This window comes from Pseudophryne corroboree, chromosome 3, assembly GCF_028390025.1.
Source record: "Pseudophryne corroboree isolate aPseCor3 chromosome 3, aPseCor3.hap2, whole genome shotgun sequence".
NCBI classification, from domain to species: domain Eukaryota; kingdom Metazoa; phylum Chordata; class Amphibia; order Anura; family Myobatrachidae; genus Pseudophryne; species Pseudophryne corroboree.
In genome coordinates, this window is record NC_086446.1 from 13,598,666 (window position 1) to 13,612,671 (window position 14,006).

The 14,006-nt window shown below is 47.7% G+C and overlaps 1 protein-coding gene across 3 annotated transcripts in view; it reads right to left on the minus strand.

Moving 5' to 3' along the window:
• The window catches only part of LOC135056979 (zinc finger protein ZFP2-like), a 29,600-nt gene extending 22,825 nt beyond the window's left edge, over positions 1-6,775 (minus strand). For 2 of the 3 annotated variants that reach the window (XM_063962800.1, XM_063962798.1), the window contains exons 1-6: positions 6,686-6,775; positions 5,265-5,413; positions 4,004-4,195; positions 3,605-3,683; positions 3,389-3,486; positions 2,528-3,263 (exon numbers count right to left, since the gene is read on the minus strand). In XM_063962800.1, coding sequence (XP_063818870.1) covers positions 2,528-3,263; positions 3,389-3,486; positions 3,605-3,683; positions 4,004-4,195; positions 5,265-5,342 — 1,183 coding nt within the window. In that variant the 5' untranslated portion in view covers positions 5,343-5,413; positions 6,686-6,775. Of the gene's footprint in view, positions 1-2,527; positions 3,264-3,388; positions 3,487-3,604; positions 3,684-4,003; positions 4,196-5,264; positions 5,414-6,464; positions 6,656-6,685 lie in introns of those variants that run through there. The other variant, XM_063962799.1, reaches the window with a different exon arrangement.
• Between the last annotated feature and the right edge of the window lie 7,231 nt (positions 6,776-14,006).

Sequence of the window (14,006 nt, forward strand, 5' to 3'; positions counted from 1 at the left end):
TGATGGAACGGTGCTATAGGTCAGGGATGCGGAACCTTCAGCCCTCCAGCTGTTGTTGAACTACACATACCAGCATGCCTTGCAACAGTTTTTGCTATTTGGCCATGCAAAAACTGATGAGGGGCATGATGGGATGTGTAGTTCAACAACAGCTGGAGGGCCCAAAGTTCCCCATCCCTGCTATAGGTACACGCAGGTAAGCATCCTGGATATCTAGGGGTGCCATAAAATCCCCCGGCTCCACGTCCAAGATAATGGAACGTAAAGTCTCCATATGAAAACGATGCACCCAAATGTACAGTGCATCCGGAAAGTAGGGAAAGATGAATGCAGCAATGTACAGAGGCTGATGGCTTATCTTCTGGTTTGGAAGCAGGCCCTCTGGTAGCCCAATGCTTTTTACTCTTTACAGACTTATCCGATCGGGACTGTTTGCCGTAACCCTTTCCTTTCGCTTTTCCTTGGGTCCAAAAGGACTGAAAAGCTGGAAACCTAGGTTTAGACTTGTAGGTAGAAGGAAACGTCACTTTCTTAGAGTCTGCTTCTGACGCCAGAATATTGTTTAACTCTTTACCAAAAAGAATATCTCCAGTAAAAGGCAAAATCTCTAGTCCTTTTTTGGACTCTGAGTCAGCCTTCCATGTACGTAGCCAGACAGCTCTGCATGCTGCTACTGCAGAGGCTGATGCTTGAGAAGCTATAGTACCCATATCCAAGGCTGCTTCTTCCATAAAGACATCTGATTGTTTAATATGAGCAATATGGGACTTTTGTTCTCTGTACACCATTAGCAGATTGTCTTCTAATGCATCAGCCCAGGCCGCCACTGCTTTCACCATCCAGGCTGAAGCCATGGCCGGCCTAACAACTGCCCCTGACAAGGAAAAAACAGTTTTTAGAAAACTATTTTTCTATCCGTTACATCATTTAATGATGTTGAAGGCAGGGGTAATGTAGATTTACGCACCAACCGAATGACATGCGTATCTACTTTGGGAGCCACTTCCCTTTTCAAACAATCCCCATCCAGAAGAGGATAATGAGAATTCCATTTTTTAGGAATTATGAACTTCTTATTGGGTGTGACGCAAGCATCTTGCATGATTTCCGTCAGCTGTTCTGTCTCCGGAAATTCAGTTCTGACCGTTTTGGGACATTTAAACACATGTGCCTCCTCTAAGGATAGAATGGCTTTCATAGCACTAATTAGCTCAGGTATATCTACCAAGCTGGGACCTTCATCCTCATCTCTGTATACAGACCCAGAATGCAATGAATCATCCTCATCCTCCGAAGTGTCCCCTTCTGAAACCTGTGTAGACTGTGAAGATTGTTGTTTCATGTCAGTGTGATTTACTTTCCACAGGCCTTTCAGCCTGTTTTTGTTGAAAGGCTGCAGATTCCTGGACTGGATCTGATAAGACCCAGGGAGAATGTTGCATGTAAGGGTTAATTGGGTAACATATCCCTGGTATGGGAGCTGGTATAATCCGCTCAACAATATTGGATAATGTTTGTGTAAAAGAAGCCCATGGAGGTTCTGACAGAACCTGTGCCTGCCTTGGATTACTATGGAGGCTTTGGTGGAAGCTATAACACATAATCCATTTTGTACCAGATCTTGAGAGGTTAACCCTGCTTTGCATGACAAACATGATATCAATGTTGGTGCTGCTGTGGAGAGTGTATCCTCCTAACCCTTGCCTCTCTTAGACATGGCATTCACACACCTGTATGGTGTTAACTACACAATTTGTGACCACATTCACTGTAAGCTTGCTAAAGTGATATACAATCCGATCCCTCTCTGCCTTGCACCAGCATTGAGGATATATAACACCCGCAAAACTGACAGATATACAGTAAAGGTCAGCAGCCACACTAGCAATCAGTCTGATCATAGCAGCAAATTTGCTGCTACGATCAGATCCAGATATTAGTATATGAAGCAGTGGATTGATATGCTGTAATTCAAGTCACAATCTGGTACGTAGTTTATTATTGGTGGGTGTGGGCACCCTGAAAAGAAATACTATACCATTGGCGCTTCTTCCTCTCCCTCTTGTTCACAGATTCTTTGACTATCTACCTAGTAGCAATTTGAGGAACTGAGCAGCCGCCCAAAGAAGTGGAGTGTGTGAGATTGAGGCTATAAACCCTACATTGGACTTCATGGAACCCTGTGGACTACATCAGGGTACAGAAATATTGGACTGGGAGAAGCGCACTGATCTATTCCTTTTTCAAACGATAGATATATATATATATATATATATATAAATAAATCTATCTATCTATAATAATATATTATAGTACATAGCATGGCTGCTGGTGACACACAGTGACATGATGTGAAGGGGAGAGCAGGAGTATAATAGGGGCTGATGGCTCCTGACTACCCCACTGGGAAAATATACTTTGCTCATTAGTTTGTACGGACAGAGGAGGGTGTAGGATAAGAGATTGCTGTAGTGACTGAGGAAGGAGAATATGTGACTCTTATCTGTAATAAGTGTTTATTACTCACCTGTGCTGATATCTGTAGGAATTTTCTCCTCCTTACACTGCTGATCACCTCTCACATACGTCTCTTCTTCTCCCTCCGTATCTAATGCCTTCATATCAGTCACATACGGCTCTTCTTCTCCCTCCGTATCTACTGCCTTCATATCAGTCACATACGTCTCTTCTTCTCCCTCTATATCTTCTGCCTTCATATCAGTCACATACATCTCTTCTTCTCCCTCTATATCTTCTGCCTTCATATCAGTCACATACGTCTCTTCTTCTCCCTCTATATCTTCTACCTTCATATCAGTCACATATGTCTCTTCTTCTTCCTCTATATCTTCTGCCTTCATATCAGTCACATACGTCTCTTCTTCTCCCTCTATATCTTCTGCCTTCATATCAGTCACATAAGTCTCTTCTTCTCCCTCTATATCTTCTGCCTTCATATCAGTCACATACGTCTCTTCTTCTCCCTCTGTATCTTCTGCCTTCATATCCGTCACATACGTCTCTTCTTCTTCCTCTATATCTTCTGCCTTCATATCAGTCACATACGTCTCTTCTTCTCCCTCTGTATCTTCTGCCTTCATATCAGTCACATACGTCTCTTCTTCTCCCTCTATATCTTCTCCCTTCATATCAGTCACATACGTCTCTTCTTCTTTCTCTATATCTTCTGTCTTCATATCAGTCACATACGTCTCTTCTTCTCCCTCTATATCTTCTGTTTTAATATCAGACAGGTGTTCTAACTAAAAAAAAAAAACCCCACTATAATGACATTTGCATACAGTCAGATTAAATTTAGGTGAAACAGTATAATACCACAACACCTTATAGAGGGTGCATGTAAATCGTACGTATTCCTCCCACCTACCTGATCCTCCTGTGGGGTCCTGTGATTCTCCTCTGTACAATCCTGGGAATACAGAGGACGGGGACATCTCTCTGGGGTATCTCTGTTACTGGGCCCATCTGTAGGAGACACACAGTGACTGAGTACAGTGTATATATGTGATTAACAGGTGATGTGTGTATATAGGTGCCCCCATACCTGCTCTCCCCTGTACAATACATGACAGTCTCCTCTTACCCAGTGATGTGAGGGGCCGGTGATTCTCCATCATCACGTCCTTGTACAGACCCCTGTGTTCCTCTATATTCTCCCCCTCCTGCATGGAGACATAGACAGTGACATCCTGACACCTTACATAAACCTGACACACAGTAATACAGTCGTCACCCAGACACGTCCCCTGGTGTTATTGTATAATGTCCCATTCCCAGCAGTCACCTCTCCAGTCATCACCCAGACACATCCCCTGGTGTTATTGTATAATGTCCCATTCCCAGCAGTCACCTCTCCAGTCATCACCCAGACACATCCCCTGGTGTTATTGTATAATGCCCCATTCCCAGCAGTCACCTCTCCAGTCATCACCCAGACACATCCCCTGGTGTTACTGTATAATGTCCCATTCCCAGCAGTCACCTCTCCAGTCAGCAGCTGAATGATCTTGTTGGCGAGTTCCAGGATTTTCTGGTCATTGTGTCTCTCATGTATCAGTGAGTGAGGTTGAGGCACCGTGATGGGGCTCTGGGTCCTGCTCAGTCCTCCTGACACGCGGAGACGGCTGCTGGGTGTCTCATACTCACCGGATGTCTTCCTCACTACTGTGTAATCCTGTGTATTGGGGAAGACACTAACTATGAATACATATACTCCAAGATCTCCTCACTGTCCCAGTCATGTCCCTGTATTATTATAATAGATATATGATGTAACTGTGACGCTCCCAGATCCCCTCACCTCCCCAGTCATGTCCCTGTATTATTACTATAGATATAATTGATGTCAGTGTGACGTTCCCAGATCCCCTCACCTCCCCAGTCATGTAATTGTATTATTACTATAGATACGTGACGTCACTGTGATACTCCAAGAACCCCTCACCTCCCCAGTCATGTCCCTTTATTATTACTATAGATATAAGTGATGTCACTGTGACACTCCCAGATCCCCTCACCTCTTCAGTCATGTCCCTGTATTATTACTATAGATATAAGTGACGTCACTGTGACACTCCCAGATCCCCTCACCTCCCCAGTCATGTCCCTGTATTATTACTATAGATATAAGTGACGTCACTGTGACACTCCCCGATCCCCTCCCTAGTCATGTCCCTGTATTATTACTATAGATATAAGTGATGTCACTGTGACTCTCCCAGATCCCCTCACGTCCCCAGTCATATCCCTGTATTATAACTATAGATATAAGTGATGTCACTCTGACAATCCCAGACTTCCTCACCACCCCAGTCATGTCCCTGTATTATTACTATAGATATAAGTGATGTCACTGTGACACTCCCGGATCCCCTCACCTCCCCAGTCATGTCCCTGTATTATTACTATAGATATGAGACGTCACTGAGATGCTCCCAGATCCCCTCACCTACCTAGTCATGTCCCTGTATTATTACTATAGATATAAGTGAGGTCACTGTGACACTCCCAGATCCCCTCACCTCCCCAGTCATGTCCCTGTATTATTACTATAGGTATAAATGATGTCACTGTGACACTCCCAGATCCTCTCACCTCCCTAATCATGTCCCTGTATTATTACTATAGGTATAAATGATGTCACTGTGACACTCCCAGATCCCCTCACCTCCCCAGTCATGTCCCTGTATTATTACTATAGGAGGTATAAATGATGTCACTGTGACACTCCCAGATCCCATCACCTCTCCGGTCAGCAGGTAGATGATCTCCATGGTGATATTTATTATCCTCTCAGTCCTGTGACTTCCGTCCATGTCCATGCTTTGTGATAGATGAGAATACAGAACGTGTGACGTGTAATAAAGACTCTGGTTCCTCACAGCTGGAGAGTCTGGGAATAAATGTAATAGATATAACACACACATGACAGAGAAAGCATGTAACACAGATACATGACACTCCGTGACCACTAAGACACCCCCTCTGCCACGCCCCCACAGCCAGAGATCCCTGGTCAGCGTCTGTCAGAGGTTCCTGTTCCCCATAAGGCTCCTCAGAGTCACACAGCGCTGTACTGTATAATGTTACCCCAATGCTCCTTCCATGGCCGGGGTCTTATTCCTCCCAGACACGTACTTGGTGCCAGTTGCTGCACAGGAATCAGTTACAGACACATGAATTAGGGATGTTGGGATTTTATATTCAATTTATTCTAGAACCTGAGAGGATTTGTGACTGTACCCAGGTCACACAGATAGGGGGGAGGTGAGGGGAGAGGGGATCCGGATGGTAGGGTGGCAGTCAATAGGGCGACCACTATTGGTCGACATGGGAAAAAGGTTGACACAGGAAAAGTTTGACATTTTTATAGTTTATTTTTATCTTTTTCATACTTTACGATCCACGTGGACTATGATTGGGAATAGTGACCCGGGAAGCGCAGCGAGCCATGCAAGGGGATGTGGTGCAATAATTGGGGTTCCTGGTGATGTTACAGAGAAAATGACACCAAACACATTTTAATGTATGCCGACCTTTTCACGTGTTGACCTGTCCCGCGTCCGCCTTTTCCACATGTCGACCAATAGCGGTCAACCCATTGTCCTTATCGAGGGCGACCCTTTGATTCATAACCAGGGGTAGTTACACAGGAGAGCAGAAGGGGTGTAGATTTGGGGAGAGGGGAACAAAAGTAGGAAATCTGGGTGTACAGCGGAGGGTGACCACTCATTACTGTTATTATTACATTGCTGCTATAGTAACAGGATACCACAGGCTGCTCCCCTGTATAATAATATTAACAGGACACCACATGCTGCTCCGCCTGTATAATAATACTAACAGGACACCACAGGCTGCTCCCCTGTATAATAATATTAACAGGACACCACATGCTGCTCCGCCTGTATAATAATACGAACAGGACACCACAGGCTGCTCACCCCTGTATAATATTAACAGGACACCACAGGCTGCTCCCTCTGTATAATAATACTAACAGGACACCACAGGCTTCTCCCCCTGTATAATAATACTATTAGGATACCACAGGCTGCTCCCCCTGCATAACAATTATAACAGGACACCACAGGCTGCTCCCCCTGCATAACAATTATAACAGGATACTACAGGCTGCTCCCCCTGTATAGTAAGACGCCATTACCTGATCACGACGGACACTCCTCCCTCTTATGTCGTAACTCCTCCCCCAGACGGAAAAGGTCCCTTAGCACCACTTGCAGCAATGAAAACTCAATTCCTGTGTGTGGAACGCAAAGACCGGAAGTATGGTGGAACGCACAGGCGGAAGTAAGGCATGATTGGCACAGGCTGCTTCCTGGAGACTGACCCCTCCCCTTCTACACCCCGACCATAGCACCCGCCCTCTGTAAACACTTGTACCATACATGTCCTCAGTGCAGGAGGCCAGCGGCCATGTTCTTGTAGACCAGTCAGTTATCAGCAATAGGTTCCCTGGCTGTGTAGTGACGTCAGGAGCGGCGGCCATTTTCCCCTGGTCTGAGCTCCACCTTCCTTCTATCATTCCCACGAGGCAGCAGGAGCAGAGAGCAGCCATTGCTGTGTCTGGCAGCAGGTAATGATATTATTATTATTATTATTATTATTATTATTATTATTATCATTCTATAGGCTGAGCAGCTCTGGTGTCAGGTTGCTGTACTACAGGGGGAGCAGCCTCTGGTGCCTTGTTGTAGTGCAGCTGGAGCAGCCTGTAGTGCTGCATTATCACTGTACACAGGGCATGTATGTAATATGTGTGTATATAGGGGGTAGAGCGCCTGGAGATAATGGTTGGTGCCCCCCTACCAACAAGCCCCCCCCCCCGCTACACACAGAGACACGTTCCCCCCCCTACACCCCGACCTCAGCAGCTGCAGCGCCCATAGTTACTCTCACCTCAGTGCAAGCAGGCACAGGGTCACATGATGCACATTGCATTTATCAATGTATTTATCTCTCCCGAGTCCCGGCTGTGATTTCTCTGACGTCTGTCTCTGGCATTGCACGCACAGAGCGCTTACACAGTGCAATGACCGCCGGATACTACAGAGAGCGTCGCTGTGACCGCCAGATAATACAGAGAGCGTCGCTGTGACCGCCAGATAATACAGAGAGCGTCGCTGTGACCGCCAGATAATACAGAGCGTCGCTGTGACCACCAGATAATGCAGAGAGCGTCGCTGTGAGCGCCAGATACTGCAGAGAGCATCACATAATGCAGAGAGCGTCGCTGTGACCGCCAGATAATACAGAGAGCGTCGCTGTGACCGCCAGATAATACAGAGCGTCGCTGTGACCACCAGATAATGCAGAGAGCGTCGCTGTGACCACCAGATATTACAGAGAGCGTCGCTGTGACCGCCAGATAATACAGAGAGCGTCGCTGTGACCGCCAGATAATACAGAGAGCGTCGCTGTGACCGCCAGATAATACAGAGCGTCGCTGTGACCACTATATAATGCAGAGAGCGTCGCTGTGACCACTATATAATACAGAGAGCGTCGCTGTGACCACTATATAATGCAGAGAGCGTCGCTGTGACCACTATATAATGCAGAGAGCGTCGCTGTGACCACTATATAATACAGAGAGCGTCGCTGTGACCACTATATAATGCAGAGAGCGTCGCTGTGACCACTATATAATGCAGAGAGCGTCGCTGTGACCACTATATAACACAGAGAGCGTCGCTGTGACCACTATATAATGCAGAGAGCGTCGCTGTGACCGCCAGATAATACAGAGAGCGTCGCTGTGACCGCCAGATAATACAGAGCGTCGCTGTGACCACCAGATAATGCAGAGAGCGTCGCTGTGAGCGCCAGATACTGCAGAGAGCGTCACAATGCAGAGAGCGTCGCTGTGACCACCAGATACTGCAGAGAGCGTCGCTGTGACTGCTATATAATGCAGAGAGCGTCGCTGTGAGCGCCAGATACTGCAGAGAGTGTCGCTGTATGCGCCAGATACTGCAGAGAGTGTCGCTGTGACCGCCAGATACTGCAGAGAGCGTCGCTGTGAGCGCCAGATACTGCAGAGAGCGTCGCTGTGACCGCTATATAATGCAGAGAGCGTCGCTGTGAGCGCCAGATACTGCAGAGAGCGTCGCTGTGAGCGCCAGATACTGCAGAGAGCGTCGCTGTGAGCGCCACATAATGCAGAGAGCGTCGCTGTGAGCGCCAGATACTGCAGAGAGCGCCACACAATGCAGAGAGCGTCGCTGTGACCGCCAGATAATGCAGAGACCATCTGTGACCCACCAATAAGAAAGCATATGAATACACCGCCCCCCCCCACACACATTAATAAACCATCCCCAGCACAGACAGTATTAAGACAACCCCCCTATTGCATAGGTATACCTTATTCCTCACTGCACCCCCACACTGCGTCCTGTCTTGTCCCTGTCCTGATACAGAATACACACGTTTCAGGAATCAAGATAGGGGCGGAGACTAAGGGTGAGGGGGTGGAGTAAAGGCAAGGGACATTATAATAGTCAGATAGGGCAGAGGAGTAGGCGGGGACTATGGCAAGCCTAATGAGTTTCTTTACGAAATTTCTCTTTTGGAAAGTAGTCAGGCTATTGACTTTGACGTCCGCTAAGGCGGGTGTCGGAAGTGGTGGTTTTGTCTCACAAGAGCTTTGTTTGGTCTTTCAGGTGAATAGAGAGGATTTGAGTACTCGTTGGTAGTTCTACCAAGAGTGCTTTTCTGGGTTTTGCAGAAATCGGCCTATGTTGATGCCGGGGGTCACTTAGGCATTAGCTGGTTCGAATGACCTTGATCTAACCTGGGATTTGAGTATGTAGGTCATAAATTTGGCTCAGTTGGGGAAACAGAGGCCCTGTTTGTATGGTATGTTCCCAGCCTACTTTGGGGGACTGCGTTATGCAGTTTGTTACATGCCGAATTTGTGATGCGGTTTGGCAGGTTCGTTCTAAGACTGCTTGCCGTCACCGTAGTCGGTGGAAGTTCCTTCTTTTGGGAAGAATGGTTTTGCTTGGGCGAATGCCCGAGGAGTCTCGGCGGTTCAACTTTGCCGAGTGGATTCTTGGTCGGGGTCAACCGCTTTTGCGACGCTCTACGAGTTTGATACCCTGATTTTTGGGGACCTTTTGTTTGCTCACTCGGTGCTGCAGAGTCATCCGCACTCTCCCGCCCGTTTTGGAGCTTTGGTATAAACCCCATGGTCCTTTTGGAGTCCCCAGCATCCTCTAGGACGTATGAGAAAATAGGATTTTGGTACCTACCGGTAAATCCTTTTCTCTTAGTCCATAGAGGATGCTGGGCGCCCGTCCCAGTGCGTACGGTATCTGCAGTTATTGCTTTTGGTTACACCCTGGTGGTGCTTGTTCTCTGTCTGGCGGTTGCTACCGATGATCATGACGTAGCATGTGGGGTCGTATTTTTGCTTCTGTGGACACACGGGTTGTGTTATATATTCTCTCAGCATGTGGCTGTGTTTTGTTCATGCCGTTGGCTGGTATTCTACTGAATGCCACGTTCTGCGGTGTGTGGAGGTGTGAGCTGGATGACACTCACCGTGTTTATAACAATAAATTCTTTCCTCAAATTGTCCATCTCTCCTGGGCACAGTTTTCTAACTGAGGTCTGGAGGAGGGGCATAGAGGGAGGAGCCAGTTCACACCCAGTTGAAGTCTTTATAGTGTGCCCAAGCTCCTGCGGATCCGTCTATACCCCATGGTCCTTTTGGAGTCCCCAGCATCCTCTACGGACTAAGAGAAAAGGATTTACCGGTAGGTACCAAAATCCTATTTTCTCTAACGTCCTAGAGGATGCTGGGGACTCCGTAAGGACCATGGGGATAGACTGGCTCCGCAGGAGACATGGGCACTTTAAGAAAGAATTTAGTTCCTGGTGTGCACTGGCTCCTCCCTCTATGCCCCTCCTCCAGACCTCAGTTTGATACTGTGCCCAGACGAGCTGGGTGCTTTTCAGTGAGCTCTCCTGAGTTTACTGATAGAAAGTATTTTGTTAGGTTTTTTATTTTCAGGGAGCTCTGCTGGCAACAGAATCCCTGCTTCGAGGGACTGAGGGGAGAGATGCAGCCCTACTCTCTGAAGCTAGGTCCTGCTTCTTAGGCTACTGGACACCATTAGCTCCAGAGGGATTGGTACGCAGGATCTCACCCTCGCCATCCGTCCCAGAGCCGCGCCGCCGTCCCCCTCGCAGAGCCGGAAGATAGAAGCCGGGTGAGTATGAGAAGAAAAGAAGACTTCACAGGCGGCAGAAGACTTCATGATCTTCACTAGGGTAACGCACAGCACTGCAGCTGTGCGCCATTGCTCCACACACCTCACATACTCCGGTCACTGTAAGGGTGCAGGGCGCAGGGGGGGGGGGACGCCCTGTGCAGCATTTGGGACCTCATATTGGCAAAAGAACACGTATATACAGCTGGGCACTGTATATATGTATGAGCCCCCGCCAAAATTACAGTTTAAGCGGGACAGAAGCCTGCCGCCGAGGGGCTGGGCTTCTCCCTCAGCACTCACCAGCGCCATGTTTTCTCCACAGCACCGCTGAGAGGAAGCTCCCCGGGCTCTCCCCTGCTGATACACGGTAGAAGAGGGTTGAAAAGAGAGGGGGGGGGGCACATAATTAGGCGCAAAATCTATACCATACAGCAGCTACCTGGTTAACATTAAGTTACTGTGTTATTCCTGGGATATTATAGCGCTGGGGTGTGTGCTAGCATACTCTCTCTCTGTCTCACCAAAGGGCCTCGTGGGGAAACTGTCTTCAGAAAGGACATTCCCTGTGTGTGTGTAGTGTGTCGGTACGCTTGTGTCGACATGTCTGATGAGGAAGGCTATGTGGGAGAGGAGCTGGAGCAAATGAATGTGGTGTCTCCGCCGACGGCGCAGACACCTGATTGGATGGATATGTGGAAGGTTTTAAATGATAATGTTAATTCCTTGCATAAAAGATTGAACAAGGCTGATGCATTGGGGCAGTCAGGGTCTCAACCCGTGCCTGATCCTATGTCGCAGGGACCGTCAGGGTCTCATAAGCGCCCACTATCCCAAATTGTTGACACAGATACCGACATGGATTCTGACTCCAGTGTCGATTACGAAGATGCAAAGTTATAGCCAAAATTGGCTAAATCCCTTCGATATATGATTATAGCATTGAGAGCTTGGGAATCTCCAGATAAGAAACTGCAGATTTCCAAACGGATTCTTATGGCGTATCCTTTCCCGCCAACGGATAGGTTACGATGGGAATCCTCCCCTAGGGTTGACAAAGCTTTAACACGCTTATCCAAGAAGGTAGCCCTGCCGTCACAGGATATGGCTACCCTCAAAGATGCTGCTGATCGCAAACAGGAGGTTACCCTGAAGTCCATTTATACACATTCGGGTACCTTACTAAGACCGACAATTGCGTCTGCCTGGGTGTGTAGTGCTGTAGCGGCATGAATGGATACCTTATCTGAGGAATTGGATACCCTAGATAAGGACACTGTATTATTGACCCTGTGGCATATAAAAGACGCTGTCCTATATATGAGAGATGCTCATAGGGACATTAGTCTACTGGGTTCTAGAATAAACGCTATGTCGATTTCTATGTACAGAGAAAAGGAGCGACTGGGCACTGGTATGTAATCGGTTGTTGATAATATTGTAAAAAACCAAAGGCGGACATTTAAACTATAGGAAAGGGAGATACGTTCTTTCAATAATAGTCCTTATTGGTGGTGCGCCCAGAGCTAGGGAGTACGAGTACTGGCAGTGGGAGAGAAAGAAAGCTCTTGTGTGGGCGCACTCTTAGAAAAAGAAAAGAGAAGAAAAAATTCTTCAATTGGAAAAAGATTGTTAAAACATTTTCTCTGACGTCCTAGTGGATGCTGGGAACTCCGTAAGGACCATGGGGAATAGCGGCTCCGCAGGAGTCTGGGCACATCTAAAGAAAGCTTTAGGATCACCTGGTGTGCACTGGCTCCTCCCCCTATGACCCTCCTCCAAGCCTCAGTTAGATCTCTGTGCCCGAACGAGAAGGGTGCACACTAGGGGCTCTCCTGAGCTTCTTAGTGAAAGTTTTAGTTTAGGTTTATTATTTTCAGTGAGACCTGCTGGCAACAGGCTCACTGCATCGAGGGACTAAGGGGAGAAGAAGCGAACTCACCTGCGTGCAGAGTGGATTGGGCTTCTTGGCTACTGGACATTAGCTCCAGAGGGACGATCACAGGTTCAGCCTGGATAGGTCCCGGAGCCGCGCCGCCGGCCCCCTTACAGAGCCAGAAGAGCGAAGAGGTCCGGAAAATCGGCGGCAGAAGACGATCCTGTCTTCAGATAAGGTAGCGCACAGCACCGCAGCTGTGCGCCATTGCTCTCAGCACACTTCACACTCCGGTCACTGAGGGTGCAGGGCGCTGGGGGGGCAGCGCCCTGAGACGCAATAAATCGATAAAAACCTTATATGGCTAAAATAAATGCATCACATATAACTCCTGGGCTATATGGATGCATTTAACCCCTGCCAAAACATACAGAAAAACGGATGATAAGGACGCCGAGAAAGGGGCGGAGCCTATCTCCTCAGCACACTGGCGCCATTTTCCCTCACAGCTCAGTTGGAGGGAAGCTCCCTGGCTCTCCCCTGCAGTCACTACACTACAGAAAGGGGTTAAAAAAGAGAGGGGGGCACAAATTAGGCGCAGTATAAACAATACAGCAGCTATAAAGGGAAAAACACTTATATAAGGTTATCCCTGTATATATATAGCGCTCTGGTGTGTGCTGGCAAACTCTCCCTCTGTCTCCCCAAAGGGCTAGTGGGGTCCTGTCCTCTATCAGAGCATTCCCTGTGTGTGTGCTGTGTGTCGGTACGTTTGTGTCGACATGTATGAGGAGAAAAATGATGTGGAGACGGAGTAGAGTGTCTGTAATAGTGTTGTCACCCCCTAGGGGGTCGACACCTGAGTGGATGTACTGTTGAAATTGCGTGACAGTGTCAGCTTTGTATAAAAGACAGTGGTTGACATGAGACAGCCGGCTACTCAGCTTGTGCATGTCCAGACGTCTCATACAGGGGCTCTAAAGCGCCCGTTACCTCAGATACAGACGCGGACACGGATACTGACTCCTGTGTCGACGGTGAAGAGACAACCGTGATTTCCAATAGGGCCACACATTGCATGATTGAGGCAATGGAAAATGTTTACATTTTTCTGATAATATGAATACCACCAAAAAAAAGGGGTATTATGTTTGGTGAGGAAAAACTACCTGTAGTTTTCCTGAATCTGAGAAATAAAATGAGGTGGGTGATGATGCGTGGGTTTCCCCCCGATAACAATTGATAATTTCTAAAAAGTTATTGGCAGTATACCCTTTCCCGCCAGAGGTTAGGGTGCGTTGGGAAACACCCCCTAGGGGGGATAAGGCGCTCACACGCTTGTAAGAACAAGGGCTCTACCCTCTCCTGAG